The sequence below is a fragment of the Lagopus leucura genome, unplaced genomic scaffold, assembly GCF_019238085.1.
Source record: "Lagopus leucura isolate 7727_CA_CO unplaced genomic scaffold, USGS_WTPT01 Super-Scaffold_100157, whole genome shotgun sequence".
NCBI lineage: Eukaryota > Metazoa > Chordata > Aves > Galliformes > Phasianidae > Lagopus > Lagopus leucura.
In genome coordinates, this window is record NW_024962334.1 from 14,461,899 (window position 1) to 14,484,311 (window position 22,413).

At 41.9% G+C, this 22,413-nt stretch overlaps 1 protein-coding gene across 6 annotated transcripts in view; it reads left to right on the plus strand.

Annotated features, from left to right (window-relative positions):
- The window catches only part of THRB (thyroid hormone receptor beta), a 167,704-nt gene that overhangs the window by 97,272 nt on the left and 48,019 nt on the right, over window positions 1–22,413 (plus strand). For 5 of the 6 annotated variants that reach the window (XM_042888474.1, XM_042888480.1, XM_042888477.1 and 2 more), the window contains one exon: window positions 19,838–19,899. In XM_042888474.1, the coding sequence (XP_042744408.1) occupies window positions 19,893–19,899 (7 nt within the window). In that variant the 5' untranslated portion in view covers window positions 19,838–19,892. Of the gene's footprint in view, window positions 1–16,832; window positions 16,870–19,837; window positions 19,900–22,413 lie in introns of those variants that run through there. The other variant, XM_042888476.1, reaches the window with a different exon arrangement.

The following is a 22,413-nucleotide window of genomic DNA, read 5'->3' on the forward strand; positions in this document are numbered from 1 at the left end:
TCCGTACAACTTCTGTACAAAGAGAAAAATGTCAGTCTTGTCTGGGAGAAATCTGTGCAGGATTGAACAACAGAAGTCAGCCTAGAGCCTTACATGAATTTTAAAAGACAGCATGGAAAGCATAGTGAAAGAAACAAATATTCCCCTGCCTGAAGTAAGGGTTCATTCAATCACTTTGTGAAAGCACAGATTTATTCAGGAGGTAAATTACACAATAATACAGATTTGTAAGAATATTTCAGAAATCAGCTATCAAATTCCAGAACAGTTTAGACTTGTAATTGATGCCTGTTCTTATCATTTCCAATTTTAGATGAAGGTCTTTGTCTCAGCCAGTGCATTTAAGACAAGCTAGGAAGGGCTATGGAATTGCAAATGAGTGCCCTGCTCCATCTTCTGGGTGTAGGCAGCTTTCGGCTCGAGGCTGCTGCCTACCTTGCCTGCTGCCTTGAGCTTTCTGCTTTTCTGCGAAAGAATATAAACAGTGAGTAGAAGTTCTCCCAAGATAAATGGGAACAGAATCAGCCTGCTTGTCAGTTTGTACTTCTGGCAGAGTCAGAGTATTCCAGTTGTGGATCTCATCTTCTGGTGAGCAGTCGCACCAGCCATCGTGTTGGTTTTTGAACTGGAGTCAGTGCAACTTCTTCCCATCTAATTTCTTTAATTTTTAAAATCTGTTTGGAATTCAGTGGTTTCTAATGAGAAACAAAAATTGTTCCACCTGTGTGTCAGAAGTTTTCCTTACAGTGCAGCAGTGAAAAACTGCATATAAATCTTACTTTATTTAGTTTGTAAATGAGATTTTTCACATTGTGTATGCACTGATCTGCTTCCAAACTGTTGACAAATCCCAGCAAATGGATTTTTTTCTTTTGCAATTCAGAATCTTATTCTTATTACAAGTGAACTATGTATAAAATACTGCTCCTCATGACAGTGTGTTTAAAAAAGAAATGTATTGTATTGTTAAATATTCTAGTGGGCTGCTAAACCAAACAAAAATGCTGGCAACTGTGAACATCCCTTATCCCAGATTCTTCTTAGGAGTGGCTGGATTCTCCAGTGCTGCACGGCTTTGTGCAGCTCTGTGCATCTGTAGCATTCATCATTGCTTTGCTCTGTTGGAAATGTAAATGTGGTATGAATGCAGGAGGTGCTATGTTGCCCAGTCATGGTCTCTGGGAAAATGGAATTGCTTTGTGTGAACACCCCATAGTGAGTAAGAGACTGTCTATTTAGTGAAGTCCCTGGGTTTATATCCAATGTTAATGTCTTGATTTGGAGCCAGTCAGATGTTATTCGGCGTGCTGGTCTCTGGATTTTATTAAGGCTTCTCCTTACTCAGCCCCTTTTTCTTCCACTTACCTATCTTCGGTTGAGAGTTGTAGGACTCCCCTTTTATTTTGGAGGTTGTTGACTCTTGTACACAAATGCATTTTCTTCTCAGTTATCTCACTTTGTCTTTGAAGTAAAAAACTCAGAAGCCCAGCTGGCACTCAGCTGTATATTAAGCCATGGTTGTTTTCACTGATCAGCATCAGTGGCCAACATTCAGATTTGGTGGTGGGTTTTGTCTATCTCTGAGGATAATACACTGTGTACTCTTTTAATTTGTGCAGTATGCAAAGACTAATACTTGTAAGGCAAACTGTATCTGCATGTAACCAGCTGGAAAAAGATCTAATTTTAAAAGTGCTAGTGGAAAAAATAGCATTTGAAAGGAAGAGACTTCTCTTCTTCACTCCCTATTGCCACAAAAATATCATGCTTGAAATACAAGAATGCAGTTGTTTCATGCAGCGTTTTTGTGGAGAAATGTGTGCAATTCAGTTTCATTTCTTACTCTGCCACTTACTTAATTTATAGGTACTAACTCCTTTGTGACTGGGCAAGCAGTGAAGTGGCTTTTGATGATTTTGCCAGCATGTATATGTTCTGTGGGGGCATAGAAAAATAATCTTCCCCATCTAGCCAGTGAAATTATTCTGGCAGTCGCTAATATGTATGAAGCTCTGCCAGTGTCAGAGTACCACTGTGTCTGTTGGTTTAGCTGCAGCTATTTGGGAAAATAATGCAGGGTTGATGGGAGAGGGCTGCTGCTGCTCTTGTGCCCACCTGGGAATGGTCAGGGAGGGGGTTGGTACTGTCAGCACTGGCATGGGCACCATGGCAGCTCTCAGTTTATATTTCAGACACCTTTACTTATGTAACTGTGGCCTTCTATCATAAAATCATAGTATGGCATGGGTAAGGAGGGACCTTAAAGATCATGTAGTTCCAACCCCACTGCCATGGGCAGGGCTGCCACCCAATAGATCCAGCTGCTCAGATCTCCATTCAGACTGGCTCTGAACATCTCCAATATGGAGCATAAAACGGTAGTTTTTCTGGACAATCCTTGGACATGGCAGTGGGATTGGGAGAGCAGGGGAATATTGCTGGCTGCCATGTGACCCGTGGCTGAGGCAGCAGTCTGCCTGAAAGCAGGCATGAGCCCAGCTGGCAGGGTGTCAGAGGGGAGCTGGGCTGTGGTGCTCAGCAGGCAGGCTGCTTTGTCCGCAGAGATAATGTCTCTAATGATGTATTCCTGTGGACAAATATTTTGGGCCCGATTTTGACAAAGGCACGTTGCTGCCAGTTTTATTGTTTCCAAAGGGTAAATGTCTGACAAAGAACCAACCTCTTTGAACCTGGTAATGGAAGTACAGTAAACAAGAATGAAGCAAAGGAATGAACTCAGACTGGCGGAGAAAAAGGCTTTGTAAAATAGGAAGGCCTGGCTACTTGCCCAGAGAGAATACATGAAGTAAGGTAAAAGTTGCACAAAGGTTGCAGGAATGGTGGTCTCGGTAGACTTTATTGAGTCTGCTCAGTAGAACTGAGTGCACGTGAAAAATTAGGTATAGAATTTGGCATGAGGAGCTACTCTTTGTGCCCTAATCCAGGCTAGAAGAACATGGTGCAAAATAGCTGACATCAATAGACTCAATCTGCTTCTGTGGGCCTGATCATTTTTCTTACTGCCTTAAAGCTGGCAGGATGGCAATACTGACAGATATCCTAGTGCTGACAGTGACAGCTTAAATCTGTCCTGGAGCATGAAAGAGTATTTGTTTGTACAGCTCTGTAGGGTTGTAGTTCATGACTACAAAAAGCACGGGGATGAATAAAACTGAAATGAAGAAACATGTAAAATGTAGTCAAAGGATATTAGTGAAATAAGAGAACCGGGTGAAAACATGTATTTTGGCTATAGCTTTTTAACACAATAGTTCAGAAATAAAGATCCATGAATTCCAACAGGTTAATGGATGATGTTGATAACAGTTTGTGCAGGAGGGGACAGATTTCTGTATCATTAAAACACTTCCAGTGATCCAGTGCTGCCAACTTCTAGCACACACCAGGTCATTACTGGCAACTCTGCTTTTCATTTTGAATTTTTAGGACTTCTGTTGTTTCTTTTTATTGTCTGTATATGAGCAAGGACAGCACTGCAGTGCCCACCCCAGACTATAAAGTTGTACTTCTTATGCCAGTTCAGAAAATCCTAATGGTATAAAAATCTCACTTCTGAGAGTTGTACAGGAATGTTTTTAAGGAGAAAAAGAGACAACAACTAACCTCTCCTAAGAGGTACCAAAAAAAGGCTTGCGAAACAGAGTAGGTTATAATTTGGCTGGGATACCTTAAAGAAAATCCTTATTTTGTGTCATTATAAAGAACTTCATGAAGTTATTGAAGAACCTTTAAGAATCTGAAAAACACTTACCTTTTAGAAGGTAGTAGATTTAGTCTTACCCTATAATCAGGTTGCTTTATTGTTCATACCAAAGTCTCTTAGCTAGCAGATGGCAGAACACGAAAATATGAATCCTTTTCTGATAAAGTTTTCCCATAAAAAAGTACAGTTGATTGCAAATACTTTCCATAGATTGGAAGGACAAGAAGTTTTCTCTCTGCTAGAACCTTTGGAAGCTTTCTAATTCATCTGCTTCTCATACTAAAGATAGCTTTTATTTTTTTATACCCATAGAAGAACAACTCAGAAACTCCATGCTGTATTTTTTTTTTTTTTTCCTCAACTAAATTTCTCTATAAACTTTTGCAATCACCACATACTGTATCTTGGCACAAAACAGTACCTCTGCTTATGGTTTGTGTCATTAAATATCAGATTGGCTGCTCCCTGTGTTTATAGGATACAACAAGAAATAGCCTGTTAAATCTGGCAGGTTGGTAAAACTGGTGTTCATTGAATCACTGTGCTACTGTGTTTCCACATCATAAAGGGAACAAAGTCCCGTAAAACTAATAAGCTGTAAAATAGAATTGGAGTCAATGGTGAAAGATGTGCTCAAATGTAGTAAATAAATTAAGAAGTAACTTTTCCCTTTTCTGAGACCTATGGGAGCAGTCTCCAAAAGAGAGTACACCAGAAATGCAGTCTGTGAAACTGCTTTGAAGTTGGGTTTTTCGTTTATTTGTTTGTTTTTAATTTGCGTGTTGGCTATACGTAGTATTAATAGTAGCAATTCTAATAGCTTATCTGTAGATCTTCGTGGCATACTCTTGGAACTTAGATGAGAATTATCATCTGCACCTATGGATGAGGAAGCTGAGTTACTGTAAGAATAAATTTTCAACAGGGAGCATGAAGACATGCTGATTCCAATTCCCGTTCCAACTCCCGGCTTTAATTATTTTTCTCTGAGCTTCATTTGTTTCTCTTCATTACATAGGACTTATTCTTTCAGCAAAAGGTAATTTGGACAGAATTGAATGTAGATTAGATCCATATATTAATAATTATGAAACTGATTCACTCTAAAACTGTTCTGATAGATTAGCGTCTTCCCGTCACAGGATGGGAGGATGTCTACATCCTTAATTTATATTGCTGCATCGTATTTGATACTTTCAATGTTTTACTGCTTATGACACTGTGGAAAGTGAAAGGAAAAAGATGTCTCTCATACTTTTTTTTTTTTTTTTTTTAGCATGGGTCCAGGTAATTCACAGGCTTTCCGTCAGCCGTATCACTTGTAGGATCATATATTTCTGCTGTCCTTTTCAGTATCCGTGTGATGCTGCTGAGATAAATCAGAGAAGCCTGACTATCAGCAGTGGAGGGATGACATCCATTTCTGCATCTGAAACAAGTGGTATAAAAGCAATCTCTGAGTGCCTGGCTAAAATCAAACTCCACATTAAACAGAGATGACCCTAATTGGAGGAATGAAATCTATTGAAAAAGCAGCAATTTTTACCTTGTCTTGTGCAATACATTTTCACAGAATCACAGAATGGCCAGGGTTGGAAGAGACCTCAAGGATCATGAATCTCCAACCCCCCTGCCACATGCAGGGCCACCAACCTCCACATTTAATAGTAGACCAGGCTGCCCAGGGCCCCATCCAATCTGGCCTCCAGGCACGGGGCGTCCACAACCTCTTTGGGCAGCTGTTCCAGCACCTCACCACTCTCTCTGTAAAGAATTTCCCCCAACATCCAGCCTAAATCTCCCCTCCCTCAACTTAAAACCATTTCCCCTTGTCCTGCAGTTATCAACCCTTTCAAAGAGTTGATTCCCCTCCTGTTTGTAGGCTCCCTTTAGGTATTGAAATGCTGCAATGAGGTCACCCCTCAGCCTGTCTCTATAGGGGAGGTGCTCCAGTTCCCTGACTGTTTTTGTGGCTCTCCTCTGGACCCTCTACAACAGCTCCCTGTCTTTCTGGGAGGCTACAGACCTGGATGCAGCACTCCAGATGGGGCCTACAAGGGCAGAGTAGAGAGGGGCAGTCACTTCCCTGTCCCTGCTGGCCACCTCTCTTTTGATGGAGCTCAGGATACCATTTGCTTTCCAAGCTTCAAGGGCACACTGCTGGCTCATGTTAAGCTTTTCATCCATCAAGACCCCCAGGTCTTTCTCTGCAGGGCTGCTCTCAAGGACTGCTCCTTCCAGCCTGTATGGATGCCTGGGATTCCTCTGACCCAAGTGCAAAACTTTGCACTTTGCTGTGTTGAACCTCTCAGGTTCACCTTGGCCCACCATTCAACCCTGTTGAGCTCCTTCTGAATGGCATCCCTTCCTTCTACCATGTCAATCATACCACTCAGCTTGGTGTCATCAGCAAACTTGCTGAGGGTGCACTTGATTCCATCACTGATAAAAATGTTAAAGAGCACTGGTCCCAAGACAGGCCCCTGGGGGATGCTGCTTGTTACCAGCCTCCATGGAGCTTCATAACAGAAAATTCTGAAATAGTTTTTGGGTTTTTTTTTGTTTTTTTTTAATCTGTTCAGTACTCTGGTGGGTTTTCAGTCTAACCAGCATGCTTCTCACACACCCTGTTCTATTGCTGCCTAGCTCTCAAGGCTCCAGACTGAGTCAGATTCAGCGTCTTCCTTCTAACCTTTGGAAGTCAGCTAGGTTTAGTTGGGGTTATATATGTATATAGCTAGGTTAGTTTAGGTTATAAAGTTGAGCATTCTTTGACTGGTTGCCCCTTATAGCAGCTGTGTTCATTGAGGCTTTGTTCTTCACATGGCAGATACACACGAGCAGTAGACAAAGATTGAATAATTAGGGCTGTAACTTTGGTATTTGTTATTTTAATGGGACAGAAAGCACATAGGTCTGATTTCCTTTGGAATGAAATGCAGCGTGCAGTTTTCCTATCTACACATTCATGCAAATGCAGCTAGAAACTAGAACAGAAAGAGATGAGGGCAGAATGGAAAGCAGGAGAAAAAGGCAGGGAGGGTGGGGGGAGAAAAAGAAACTGTGCTATATAAGAAAATGTTGTCCATCTGAATAACTGGGAGAGTGCTGTTTTTATGTGCATCTCCTCCTCCCCTTTGAGGAACTCTAATATTAGTGCTTTGATGAACAAGTTTTTGAGGTCCCAGCGTGTTACCTCTTGTGGGGGCTGAATGCAGGTTTTGGTGAAACCAGAAGGATTTGAGGGTACCAAGCCAACAGCTGGCAAGCCAAAAAAAAAAAAAATGAGATACAAATGTCCCCCTCAAACCTCAAGCAAAGTAAGTGGTGCAGAATACAGCTTTACAACTGCATTTCTCCTTCCTCATTCTTTCCCTGCTGTTCTCCTGTAGACTTAGGCCTGTTTTTAGCATGAGTCTATCTCTGCACCTACACACAGGCCTCCCTCAGAGCTGTGTGCTTCTCAAGTTGTTGTTTTCTATAATTCGGGTTTTCTGTATTGGTCTGAACTTCTAGAATGCCTGCTGAGATCCTCACCTCAGTCTTGAGATGAGTCATACAATGTACTAAGCATATTCAGAATAAAACTGTCAGGTGTATCTGGTTTGTAATTTAATTCTATGGATGCATCTTTGCCCCTATTCCCCTTTTCTAATCATTTATAAGCTTTCTAATGTCATCATTTGGCTCTGTACAACAAGTTTATCCATTTATTGAACTTCTGGTGGTGTCCCTCTGACAGGCTGTGATGACTTGAAGCTTCTCCAAAGGCTCCTAATTCCAAGTCTGAAAGTCACCACTTTGCTTCTCGTTCCCCTCTGCGTCATTCTGCTGTACCTAACCTTCTTCCCCTGCACCTATAAGTCTGGTCTTGCAGTGCTAGCTAGCAGTGGGAATGCTGAGATGGGTTGCTCTGCTGAAGTACAGCACAATGATGAGAAAAGGGTTGTGACAAGGCAAGACCTGTGTGCTGCCCGCTGCACTGAGAAGTTGCTCATCAGAATGGATGCAGCAGTACACATTTGGCAGCAACAAAGTATTGCATATGTACCAGAATCATCTCCCTGCTATGCACCATGTTTTGGGAGAGTCAGTGTAAAAATGCAGAGATGACCTAGCAAGCTGAAAAGTTGAATCGGTCAGAGATTGCCTTTTGGAAGGATTATGCAGGTTATACTCCTTTTTGTGCACTTTATTGTGGTAGGAGCCAGCAAATGTTTAACAGCTTGGCTAATCATGGATGCTAACATTGTTAATAAGTTCTCAGAACAAAGTCTGCGTGGGTTTTGGAGCTTAAAAAATCAGCCAGCTTTCATTTATGTGGACTTAATTTACCTAAATGTAACTACAAGTCAGACAAATGCTTACTTGGCAAAGGTGTGGACTTGAATTCTTGCTGGAAATATACTCTCATGTCCAAGGCATTGGTACTAGGTTCTTGACTTTGGTTAGTATTAAAGGGAAGACTGATCTTACTGATATCACCATTCTACAGAGCATACCACATGCATTCTTTAGTGTCCTTCTTGGGCATTTGAGAATCTAAATACTGAAAGAAGTTGCCATGAATCTAATTTTACTTACTTTTCCTTTTTTTCTTCAAGACAAAAATAAAGTGCTCGATGTGACATATGAGGAATAAAAGCTGTATTCACAGTTCTCCTTTAGAAATATGCCATTAGACATTAAAATCAAATCACCTAAGGAAAGCAGCTTAACTCGTCTATCTTAAGCAACTTCAGCAGTTTTGCAGAGAGCCACCTGTAACTCAGTGTTCAACAGCTCCCCATTCATGACCCCGTGCAACCATACCAGGAACTAAATAGACCCTACTTACTAGCAATTAACGTGATTTAATTTAAAATACAATGACAGATGCATAATGGGTTAATTACAAAACAAGTAATTAGCAAATAGGATGGAAAAGGTTAAAAGGTTGCGGACTTTTGTTGTTTGCTTGGGACAGATAGCGAAATCATCAGCAATTAAACTTTTTCTTTTAATTTCTGGGTCTGATTCTACTATTGTTAGCTGTAAATGAGGCAGCAAACAAGAATATAGGCTTAAAAAAATATCAGTTTTACCAGACGTACTGAAAGACCATTGTTAGTACTGAGGCTGGGTGGTTTGTTTCCAGCCTGTACCCCAAAAAGTAGGTTTGCATCCATAAGCTTCTGTGCCATGGTAGGACATATGCTTTTCAAAGGTGTAGTGGCATTGGTAGCCCTACCATCCACACCGAGGCACCAGTGAAGACAATAAAAATGGTATGAAGAGCAGTGGAGATCAGAGCACACCTCCCAGGGAACTACCTGATTTAAGTGAGTGAATTATATAGTTGGGAAGGTGCCATAATGTGTTTGTTCTCAAAAAGTGAGGATAAAAAGGGACAGAACTTTGAACAGGGCAACTTCTGACCTGTGAAAATTCTCAGTTGAAATCAGTTAACTTCATGCAGTGTTGCACCCTCGTACAGAGGATGCAAGCAGTATTCTGTCAGCAAAATAAGAGCTTTTGCTTCATTTTCATACGTATTATTCTTTCTATCCATGACTCTCCTCTGCCCAAAACCATAAGTAAATGGGCATTGATATAGTTTTAATACAGTCATGTTTTATGACCGCCAGCTTATTGCCAGGTAACTCAAAACTCTTTATTTATCTATAATAATTACAAATATGTTTATGTATATATAAAACATATGTTTTGTATTTTGAAATTTCAGAGGGAATGTGTGCAGAAAAGTTTCTCCAACTTGAGTCTAATTGTTACTGAAGTCGTGGAATTTTTCTTTTGAAAAATAAGCTTTGGGTAAACCTCAGAAATAGCAATATGGGCTTCTCCATTTCAAAATATCAATTAAAACCAGACAGGAATACTTTTTAAATATAGCTGCCTCCTAACCTAATTACATGTCCACTAGTAACCATTAGTATAAGTTAACTGAGTTTCCCATAAGTCTCGTTCTTCCATCAGTCCTTGCTCTCTTTTGAACAGGGTTCTCGTTTGCTTGCTTTCCTGCCAAGGTGTAGTTAGCTCTGAACTGTCTGTTGACCATTCAGTCTTTTAACTTTGTCTGTCCCTCCTTTTCTGTAGCTGATACTTTTTGTGCCTCTGCCATGCTATGCTGCTTGACATGGGGCCTTAGTGCATGGATCCAGAGATGCGTGGTCCTCTTCAGGTGCAGAGCGTACTTGGAGCTTATGTCTAATGCCTGCTTCTTTTGAGCTCCTACTGCAGTGGCTGATGAACACTCCAGGACCACTGAATTGACTTTAGAGATTGAGAAATGATCTGGGTAGATGTTTAGCTTGTCCTTTTCTCCCTAGCATTGGCTTTGCTGTTTAGAGTTATGTATTTAAGGAAACAGCTAACTTGTTCTCATCTGTTACCTTGATTTTGTTGGAAATAAGGTTCTTTATGGTATTTTCCACTTATAATTGAATGTAAGCCATACATTTCATGTCTGGAAACCATGTTGAACATTTCAGAACTCAATGATTTTGCAGTTATTAGCTATCGGTTATCAGCTATCAGCTTTTAGGACAAATGGATTTGGGTTTGGAAACTCAAGTAGTGCAGTATGCAAACCCCAGTAGAGCTAAACCTATATCTGTGACCACATCTCTGATCAATTTTTCCAAAGGTTTCTGCAGAGTTCTATATATGTGCACACTGTAACTGAAGGACTGCAATAGAGGCAATGATTTTTGCTGTATGCAGAATTTCTTTTTGAAACTAAGAAGAAGAGAGCCTAAAGCTGCATTGATTCTGCTGTTTGTATCTGAACCCCTGAAATAGCGCAGGCAAATGCCGTTACTATTCTTGAGGATAATGCTTATCCCCATTCAGGAGAGTGACATTTGTGTTTGCAATGTACTCATTTCTGCTTCATTGATTTTATTTTTTTATTTTTTAGGCACAGTGCATATAGGATGCATTGACAGAATTCATTATTATTAACAAAATTCATTTAGGTATACTTTCCCTCCTGATGTTCAGAAAACATTTTTTTCAACTACCATCATGTTGATGGTGAAAAATCACCAGTTTCAACAAAAGTCTTCAAAATTCAGTATCTTTGGGCTTATCTTCAATTAATTGGTTGTGGAGGTTTGCTGGGTAACTCGAGACAACTGTGTAATACACTCTTCCAAATGGATAATAAGAGAAATTAGCATCAAAGATAAATTATCCCTTGTTGAAATTTCAGTGAGAGCTAGAATTTCCTGAATTGACAGAACAAAACAGAAAAAGAAGAAAAGCTTTATGTCAGAGCTGTTGCCGGAATGATACTCCCATGCACAGGAGTATATAAACCATGAAATATCTGTAAGGCTCTTCAAAAATCACAGAATAATCACTTGATTACGAGACGGTTTATGCAATCTCTTCTGCTTTTCTGTCATCAATGGCCCTCCAGGATCCTTGCTCACTTGGATGTTCAGGCAAGTTTGCAGAGGTCTTTCTGAGTTAAGGCTAAATCTCTCCTGATAAATGTATCCTTACATGCAGTTGTGGATCAGCTTTTACAACTGTGTTACAGCTTTCACTGTACCGCTTCATATTAAGAAGCCCCACAAGGAATATTTGGCACTAATGCTCCAAATTCTTTCTTCCCTTGAAATTTCACGCTTCGCTGCCTATCATACTAGGTCTTCTTCACCCCCACTGCAAGCAACGGTAGAAGTGAGCGCAGGGTGTTTGTGCTGTGTGTAATTCCTGTATGCCGTATGAAGACAGTCATGCAACTTCATTGCTGATAACCTCATCAGAGACGGAGCTCCTGCTAAGCTGTAAGAGAGCTGGTTTATGAGAGCACAGCATGGGTTATCAGACCAGTGGCTAGAGAGCTGCTGCCAGTTCTGTGCTCCTCGTATGCCCTCCTGTGTACACATGCAGTAGGCCAGAGCGGCATGAAGCAGTGAGATTGCTGACATCTCTGCCAGGCTTGCCGTAAAACAAAGAGGAGGCTGCACTCCTTGCTCTGACACAGTCCTAAGCAGATTACACGCAGATTTCTTTGGGCGTATGCATCTCAGGGAAAGGCAGTGGCTCCATGTGGGGATCATCAATTACAAATGGTGGAGAAACAGTGAGTGAGATGATGTTTCATTTCTATGAATACAGAGTGAGAGAAGCATTGCATATGCAGTTTTCTGCTTGATGCCTAAGAGGGTTAAAGGTAACACTGCTCTATTCTCCTATGTTGTTTTGATGATGCGTTTTGATGACTCTTATGAAACTGCTTTTCTGCTGTGATCTGACTGCTGGGGAGCTCCTTGCGTTACTAACACCATTCTGCAGCTTTCTTCTTTGCCAAGACAACAATAATTCCTATTTTTTTATAAAAAGATACATTGACTAAATACAATAAGACTTGAAGTTATGTTGAAGCCATAAAAATGATATTTACCTGCATAACTGCAGAATCGTAGATCGTCTTGGGCCAGAGGGGACCTCAGAGATAATCTACCCCCGGCCGTGGGCAGGGTTGCCAGCCTCTAGATCAGATGGTAGATCAAGTTACCCATGGCCCATCCAGCTTTGCCTGGGACACCTCCGTTTCCTGCAGGTAATGTTCAGCGCAATGGCTTCATCGTTCAGTCTGTCCTGCAAAGGGTGTGCCACACCTGGGGTCCAACCAGTGCTGGACTACAGGAGGAATGATTTTATCCATTGAATTAATATGTTCTGCTCATTGAAGCCCAAGTGTTTTCAAAAACCTGTAAAACACTGAGGTTACAGTTATAACATATCATGCTCGTTGCCTGTATATAGTAATTTTCTGGCTTTTATGCTGTAAAATAGCTGCTGAAGCCTGCCCAGCAGGGAGCACATATCATATCATGGTCTGATCCTGACTGTTGCAGAGCTATTATAATCTTGACTTGTTAGTGCTCTGCAATTTTTGGAGTGTTCAAGAAGCAAGTTAAAACAGGAATTTCTGGGCCTGAACGGTAACAAACCCAAGCCACTGTGAGGTCTGTGTGATGAGAAAGGGATCACACAGAACTACTGAATGTTCGTATCAGAAAAGTCAGTAGTTCTTTGCCTTTGGATTAAGCATTTCAGGATAGACTGCCAACGTTTATATGGATAATGTACTTCATTTTTTATTTTGTTCCTTGTAGCACTTTATGTTTTTGTGGGTTGAACTAAGCTAGCAATAAAAAACATGAGTGAGCCTGCTGCTGAGACTGTGCCTACAAGCCAGTTCTGATGGGGGCTTTTCTTTAAACATATCTCATACTACATAGATTTTTATTTTTCATGTGATGTGCAGTTGTTCAGTGTATTTTACACAGCTTGCTCATTATATTATGTATCATGTTCTATAAGTCATGGCCCAGTACAGTCCCCATGGAATATGTATTAGTAAAAATTCTCTATATTAATGTGCTCCAAAATAGTGATTTGGCTTTCCTGCTATATACTGAAATCATTTAAAAGTTCAGTTTGGTACTAACACAGCCCAGAGGTTATGTGGTCATTTCTCTATTGTGGCATTGCTAGTTTTTTCACTTCTTGGGCACGGCCCCACAAAGGCTCTGATATCCTTTGTCATATCCTCATACAGGTCAGGATGTTAAATCTACTACTGCCGTTGGCCATTACTCGTGTTGTTACTTAGATATTTGAAGTTTAGCAAGAGCTTCATTCTCCCTTTGCTGGCTGGTTTTCTCACTGTTCTTCCCGAAAGTAAGGCCTGATTTTGTGTCTGTGTGATCAGCCCAGTGCCCTCAGGTACTGTACTGGTGCTGCCTGCAAAAAATACCAAAGCTGGCTTCCAAATAATTAGATGAACATGACAGAAATTAGAAAGTTGCTTTTCTTTCTCTCTCTCTCTTTTTTTTTTTTTTTTTAACCTTTGGAGGAAACACACCTGCCTATAATTTTCTTATTTTCTTCAATTTGAACTTCTAGATTCAAGGATTTCAGTTGAAGAAAACAATAGATCTCCAGAAGGGAGTAGTGCTCGCTTCCTCTGCACTATCTTCTCTCCCAGCAGTTGGCACTGTTTATCATTCTGTTTACCATGTTCACATTCCCTTTCATTCATCTTTCATTACCCTGGGGCTTATGCTCTCTGTTGTCCCACTCTGTACCCTTACTCCTCACCTTTTGGCAAGAGCTATACAGAGTGATATGAATACAGTAACAGGAGGCACCTGTGTGGATATGCCATGTCAGACCATGGCCTTCCCTTTGCCTTTTAAAAGGTACACCAAGGGATGGCGCAGTTAAGGATTAGGAGTTGGGTGGCTTGTCAGTGCGTCTGAGAGGTGCAAAACTACCTTTTGCTCTTATCGCTCTTGAAAAGAGATGAGCAGAAACAGTGCTGGTCTCCCTTTATAGCCTTGGCCAAATAGAAAGGACCACATGGAAAGGAAGTCTGAGGCCTGCCAAGCAGCACATGGTTTGCGATGTGCACAGAGACCAAGGTTCAAACCACAGTGTTACTGTGCCTATGGCCTAACAGAGGCAGCCACAATCTGCATCTGAAGTGATGGAGTAAGGATGCGGTCCTTTTATGCGCTCACTGGTTAATGCAGTGTTTGTATGGAGGAGGTAGTGCCTGGTGAGAGTAGGAGAGTGCTTAACCACAGTGATTAGTGTTAATTGGTTAATCACCTTTCATTATAGGAGAAGAGAGTAAGCGCAGTAATTTGTAATATGGCTTGACACTGTTGCTGGATTGGAGACCAAAGCCTGAGAATTAATTCTAAGTATGACCTTTTCAGGCCAGAGGAGAAGATCCCAAAGATGGGCATTCTTTGATTTGGGGTTTGAGCAGGAGCACACTGCCTGGCCTGTGGCCCTGCTGTTTGGCCTCCGGGGCTTGTGGGGTGATGAGGCAGCCTCTGGAGCTCCTCCTGCTTGCTTGGGGCCCATGACTCAGAGCCATGAGACCTTGGCTGGCTCCTTGTGAGCAGGCAAGTGCTCTACACATAGAGGATAATGTAATGAATGTTGCTCTGATGGTAGCAAAGCTCCCACATAAAAGTTGTGTCACTTCTGGCAAGAGAAAAACTTAATCTCCAGAGTTTGCAAAGACTCCCAGATATTATTGGCCTGGTGTGGTGACTCATTTGCCTCCTTCCCACTCGTGTCCCATCACAGACACCTGAGTTGCATGCAGACTGAAAAAGAATATGATTTCCAACACTGCCTTCCACACTGATGCCTGTAAGGGGCGAGTGCTGTAATTATAATGGAGATGCGACCTACTCCTCCTGCTGACATAGAGCCCTCAGAGGGTAGCCCAGGTTTTGGGTACCAGAATGGAGGATTATTTTAATCATAAACAGTAGATTAAAAAAAAAAAGGATCTGCGCTCTCCATTTCGAGCTGTGGGATTTGGGAAGACTGTGCCAAAACCAGATGTGTTGGTATAGTGCTTTAAACAAAGGGCTGTCTTTTCCTACAGTAGTTTCTTAATTAGACTTTTTACACAAGTGGCAGCTGCCTCCGTGCCAAATCCTGGTCCCGTGAGGGAAATGGCAGAGCTCCCAGCAGGGCTCAAATTCTTCTCTTTATACAGAATTCACTGAGGAATTTTATATTTCTCTTTTATTTTTCTCTCTCTTTTTTTTTAATGGATTGGTGCAAAACTAATAATTTTAGGATTAGTAGCTAATTATTTACAGGAGGGGCAGAATAAAACACTGAATTGTTTACTTCAAGAGTGCTTATGTGTCAGTGAGTCACCAAACCACAGTTAAATTCTGGGAACTGGTTTATTGTTGAGGTTCCTGGGGTCCCATGACATGGGATGGGGAAAAGGCTGATTAGAATTGGAGGGCTGAGCTAAATTTGTATCCCCTTACTCTTTTGATTGACAATCAAGGATTGTGAAGTTCCACGAGGTGTCAGCAGCAAAGAAAACTCTTGTTTTATTGCCTCTGGTGGTGCTGTTTGTACACAGCAAATACCAAGCAGAATATTTGCTTTTCCCCTAGGAGCTGAAAGAGATGCTGTCTTTCTGAGAAGAGCTCTGATGGAGTCTTGAGTAGTTTCCGTGGAAGAAAAGACAAGGAGATAAAAACACATTACAGCATGTATGCTGGAGGACATTTTTTAGCATTTTCTGCTGTAAAACTTTCCATAGGTTTCACTTTGCACTTGCTTTGCAAACACAGCGAACTTCAAGGCTTGTGGATTTTTTGTTTGCTTGTTTGTTGTTGTTGTTGCTTGGGTTGGATTTTTTTTGTTTTTGCTTTGTTTTGTTTTTCCAATCATGGAGCAACCTTTAATCTTGGAGTAGCAATTAATTTAACTTAAAGATTTATCGGATCTGCCCAATTAATGTAGTGAGGCATGAAGTGATAGGGAAAACGTTACAGAGAAGACAACTGTTAATTTAAAGGGCTGGGCTGAATGGGACAGTGTGGGGGAGAGGGAATAAAAACAAAAATGATGATAATAAAGAAAAGCTGGCGAGGTTGCGCAGGGTGGGGCTGGGGGGCGCGGGTCGATGTCTGAGCCCGCCAGCCGATGCCTGAGCCCGCCGGCACGGAAGGGTTGCGGGCCGCTCCCGTGCGGCCGCCTGGGGGCACCACAGTACTGCGCCGCGGGGCCGGGCCCGCTCCGGGGCGGCAGAAGGTGCGTGGGGAAGCCCGCCGCCGGGAGGCTCGGCGCTTGGCCCCCGGCCCCTCCGGAACGCGGCCTTCCCCCGCGTCGAGGAGCGGGTCGGGAAGTAGCGTGGTGTGCGACGGCGGCCCTCTGCCGTTTCGCAGGGCGTGTACGAGCGGCTGTAATGCCGCAGGTGTCCGGGGCGCGGCGGAGCTGGTCGGAGGGTTTTCGGGCTGCGCAGGAGGGCTGATGTGCTGAGGTGAAACCGGTAGGCTGCGTCCCAGATACATTAATTATGTGGTACATGCGATCGCCGTCGTTCACCTGCTTTCTAATTCTGGTTTCGTAGTCCGTGCCTAAGCAGAGCAGATGCACTCGATGTCCTTTCAGCCAGCTGTTGGTGGAACACTGTTTCAGGGGCAAGGAAGGGAAACTCCTCGTGTGAAGGGCCAGCGGCCGAGAGGAAATACGGTGGTGCTGAATGAGAAGAGAGAAATTAAGCCCAAAGAGCAGATCGTTGAAGTATTGATCAGGACAAGCAAAGAAGGATTCTAATTCCCGTATGAAATGTCTGTGCCAACATGATATGCATTCTCTGCTGATAGAAGAAGCTGGCTGCCATACCTTGCTAGTTTTAAATTGGTTTTAGTGGGGTCAGTTTTGCATGCTGGGGCTCAGGATTTCATACTAAAAAAAATCTAAGGAGATCTTGCCTTTGTTCTGGAATAATGCCTGGAGTATTGTCTCTGTGGGGGCTGGATCATGCTAAAGCTACAAAGCTAGCAGGAATTATAGAATCATAGAATAGTTAAGGTTGGAAATGATCACTAAGATCATGTAATTCAACCATTGGCCCATTCCTGCCATGCCCACTGAACCATGTCTCTCAATGTCACATCTGTACCTCTCTCGAACAATCAAATGAGGCTGTTTGTTTGGGGCTGAGATGTCTGAGTGAGGACGTGTTGCCTGAGAAACCTGTGAAAAGTGGTGTGGACGGTGTAAACGTAGGTGCTGCAAATAAAGGTGCTCTGGCTGCTGTCTGATTTTCTCTCCTGTTAGAAAATCAGCTCATGGGCTTTTGGTCTTTGATAGCGAGCAGAAAGGGAGCATAGTTAATATTACTCTTGGTATGTTCATATGCATGTAGGAAAGGAAAAGACAATCTAAATTGGAGATCTCAGATGGATATCAGTGATGAGTGGTGTCCATGAGGATTCAGTATTGGGGCTGATGCTATTTAGTATCTTCCTCAGTTACATCAACAGTGGGATCGAATGCACCGTTCCGAAGTTTGTGAATGACACCAAGCTCTGTGGTGTGGTCTACATGCCCAAGAGACAGGATGCAATTCAGAGGAACCTAGATAGGCTTGAGAAGTGGGTGCAGGAGAACATAATGAGATTCAGCAGATTGAAGTGCAGGTCTTGCAGATGGGTCACAGCAACTCCCCATTGTAAATACAAGCTGAGGGATGAAAGGATAGAGAACAGCCCTACTGAAAAGACTTTGATACACTGATGGATGGTAAGCTGGACATGAGCCTGCAATGCATCCTTGCGGCACATAAAGCCTGCTGTATCCTGGGCTGTATCAAAAGAAGTGTGAAAAGAAGTCAGTAGGTCGAGGGAGGTGATCCAGCCCTTCTACTCCGCTCTGGTGAGGCCTCACCTGGAGTACTGCATCCAGATGTGGAGTCCTCAGTACAGGAGAGTTGTGGACCTGTTGGAGTGTGTCCAGAGGTGGGCCACAGAAATGATCCTCCACAAGGAGGACAGGCTGAGAGAGCTGGGGCTGTTCAGCCTAGAGAAGAGAAGGCTCTGGGGAGACCTGAGAGTGATATCCATATGTAAAGGGGGGCTGTAAGAAAGAAGGAAACGGACTCTTTTTCAGGGTCTGTTGTGGTAGGACAAAGGGAAATGGTTTTAAACTAGAATAGGGGAGATTTAGATTGGACATAAGGAAGAAGTTTTTTGTGCTAAGGGTAGTGAAGCACTGGAACAGATTGCCCAGAGAGGTGGTGGATGCCCCGTCCCTGGAGGCATTCAAGGTCAGGATGGACAGGGCTCTGAGCAACCTTATGTAGCTGTAGGCGTCCCTGTTCATTGCAGGGGAGATGTGCTAGATGACATTTAAAGATCCCTTCCAATTCAAACAATTTTACAGTTCTAAATATTAAAACCATTACTTTCAGGAACAAATCCCGTTCCTTGCTGCTTCAGTTCTCTGAGGGCTGCTCCAAAAGTAATGCCATTGTGTCATGTTGGCCCATGATGTCGATGGTCGTATGGTGGTGGTATGGCAGTAGTGGCTTAATCCTCCCACGAGAATTCTGTGACATGTTGTTGCTGTGTGACAGATGGCAGCAGAGGGGCAGTCTGACACAATGGTGTCTGACATGGGAGTGCAGATGAAGCAGAGATGTGGAACTGAATTCCTCCATGTGAAAGAAAATGGTACTAATTGGTGTTCATCGACACTTGCTGAGACCAAAGGAGGGATGTGAACACAGTGAGATGGTGGGCGGTGTGTTTCAGCTGCTATATACAAGCCACCTTACACGTGTTGTTCGCACAGCTGACACACAGAGAGATGAAGAGCGTTTCAATCAGCTCATCTGTGTGAGTTGGCTGATGGTGGCGACTGTGTTGAAAAACAGTGGTTTGTAGCTGAGAATCTGTTCTTTCAAATAGTGTTATTGTGCTCTTTGTTGTAGTTTCCATGGAAATAGATGGGAAGCATTACTTTCGGATTGACCTACATAAAACCTCAAGAGGGTTCTCAGAACAGCAGCACTGTATTGAATGATGATGGTTTATGTATCAATAGGGAAAAACAGAGCAGTGTTTATTCCTGCCAAGGAGACATTTCTCATTTCTGGTCGTCAGTAAATACCTCTGAGGATAACCTGGATCTATACATTGTTGCCAAAGAGCAGCTATGAGGGCAGTGCTTAAGCATTGTCTTATTGGCATGTTTCATTCAGAAACACTGTTTCTCTGCAGAGCTGACATAGTTAAAAATCATTCGAAAACTATTGTTAGAACATCAGGAGTACAAGTAAGCTACCCTTCTACCGAATGAGTAAAATGACTGGTGTGTATCTCAAGACTTTGTAAAAGTTAATGGTTTCTGTGTTTCAAGTGACCTGAGGAAGAATCAGTATAACTGTCGGCAGAGAATTTGTAATTCCTTTGAATCCTCCATTGTTAGTAAACATGAAAATAATCTGCATGTATCATCAGGAACACAATATTTTCTCTTACAGTTTCTAAAGTTACATATTAATCCTGAATAACTTCTACAAAAAATCAGGGGAAAGTGTTCCACAAAGGAGCAGAAGCATTTTTTTCTGCTGCTGTCAGCATTCTGACCTTGCTTCTGAAGCGCAGTTGCCCACAGCTCCTCCAGTCTGCTGGGCTTTGGCATGGTATTCAAGATCCAAAATATTCCATTCTGTTTAAATACTGACTGTGTTCTGCAGATTTGCGTTTATGGATGTATTACATGTGGGATTTTTTTTCTTCTTCTTGTCAGGTGGCATTGTTGACAGAAGAACAAGAATGACTACACATCTGTAACTCTCAGCAGTATGTCAGGTAACTATATTCCATAAGAGCATATATACAATATTTCCCTCTGTGTTGGAGTTGTTATTATTCAGTATTTACTGCGAAATAGTGCGTCACGAGTTCTGAATGCAGTGCTGGGAGTGCTGAGAATTTAAGGTTTATCCTCCATTCAGAGCACAGAGTTGTGGGACATACAGTAATCATCCCCAACGTCTTTGCCCCACAACTCTTACCCTCCTCTGTTTTCGTTCACCCGCCACCGCTACTACAATGGCCGTGTCTGCTGAGTGTATTGGCTTAAGTTATTTTGTAACAGGAATGTATCTTCTGACGTTGGAAGTGAGACGATCCAATTCCTTTTACACAGATTGCCAAGTACTCTTTAGGTAATGATTGATCAGGGGTGCAGGTGGGCAGAAGATCCAAAGTTAGATGACCATTAACCATTTTAAGTCCTCTTCACCTTCTTACCCCTGTCAGTTGTAAAGCATTTGAAGGCTATGCATGAATCATGTTTTAAAAAAAAATGCTGTATTCTAATTCAGGAACAGTCTGTCTGCAAAGATGCAGTTATTACATGGAGGTCATACAGAGAAGTTAAAACTTCCAGGCTATGTTTTATTATTTGCATAAGAAAAGAAAATGTTCTGCTGCTACTGTTTGCCAATGGTATTCATCTTTTGAAATATGTATAACTGGGACCTCTAAAGCCTCTTTGTGAAATGCAGTACGTGCTGCATAGAGAAACTCATCACAAACAAGGCTGAATTCCTATTCAAGGAATAGCTTATTTTTACTGGCTGAGCAGATGGAATATCCTTTCCATTCCCATCCTTTTGTACTGACCATAAAATGGTAACAGCTTTTATTCATCAGCTGAGTTGGTCTTTTGGGTTTTGGGTCGTAGGTATGAGAAGGAGAGTAAAATCTGTGGCAAAAACAAAGTATTATTTAAATGGATGTTTTCGTAGTAAAATGAATTATTTGAAAACATGCAAAGATGATATTTGACTTCTGTTTTTATGGCTTCTTTGCTGTTGTCTGAACCAGAATTTAGGCATGGATGAATGTAAGTTGGAAGCAGATGGTGCTGAGGCTTTTGGTGGAGTAAAGTTACCTGAGCTGTGGTAGTGTGTCAGGCTCTGGGTTAGCATCGCACCACGGGAGGGTTGGAGGGAATTGGAATCCTTACTGTCAGAGCAATTTCATTTAGCAAATACCTATTTCAGGAACAGTGTGCAGCACTGACACGTAATTCAGTCTCATCAGTTCTGTCACGTACTCTCTTGTGTCCCAAGTTATGTTTCTTTGACCTTTTTCTACAAGGTTTAATTTTGCTGTGGCTTTAGAGGGAGCGATTAGCATCTAATGCTTTGTGATGGCAAAAGACACGGATGGAAATGCAGTGTACCTTCTTTATCTTCACCTTAGCAGTTTGGGATGTGTCTTCTTTTTGGGTGGGACTTTGCAGCAAATTCTGTCCTCTGGACATCACCATTGGAGGTCTGTTATGATCATGGAAGAAACTCAGACAGTAATTGGAAGGGCCTTCATTTCATTGAAAGGAAGTGAGTAGAATCAATATGTGCAAGGAAAATAATAATGGTGTGGGGAAAAAAAAAAAAAAGATTAATTGTAGAAGGTGGCTGTTGGTATCCGTCACTTTTCATTATGAGCAGTTTATATTTCCTGTTTTTCATTATACAAATGAAATTTCCTACATGAGAGTGAATGTGAAAAGAAGCATAGTTGAAATAAAAAAGCTTTCAAACTATAAAAACTGCGTAAGTACCACCCTCCAAAACCACATGGGACTCCTTCCCTAATGGATGAAAAGGAAAGCTTAGATTTTGTTACTGCAATATGAGAGAAATCACATCCATAGTGAAACTAGTTGCATAAAATAATGGGCTGTATTATTCTGATTTTTTGACAGACAATTGCTCTGCCCATGTAATACTTTTTATTACAGGAAGGATTTTTCTCTTGTAGGCACTGCCCCAAAGCCTCCAGTTTCTTGTGCAATGTACTGAACTTTTTCTGATAGAAGATTGTGTAATTTGGCCCTCGGTAATAAAGCTGAGCTTTACTCCTTTTTCCAGTTGCCACAGGAAAAATATTTTGCATTTTTGACTTCTCAACTTTAGAAGTATTTATTGGTCTGATTATTTTCTGGCACACGTCTGTATTTGTGTGTGCTGAGGGTGTTAAAGGTGTTAAGTTAAGAGACAGATCAAGTTTTCCAAAATCATTTTGGGAACTTAAGATACAGATAATGTGGAAGGATTACAGAAGAGAGGAGCAGTTGCTTAAAAATGAATGAAATAGAAAGAAGTGGAAAAAAAATGTAGCAGGTGCCTTTTTTCATGCAAAAATAAACTGAAAAATAAACAGTTAATGAAGTCTGAACTACATTTGCATTTTCTTAGAATGCAGTCAAATTAGAGCTCACACAAACTCAATTGGAGTTAATGAGCACTTAATGTTGTGTACTTGATGACATCAGAAGTGACAAGCAGGACCTGCAGGTTTTGTAAACGC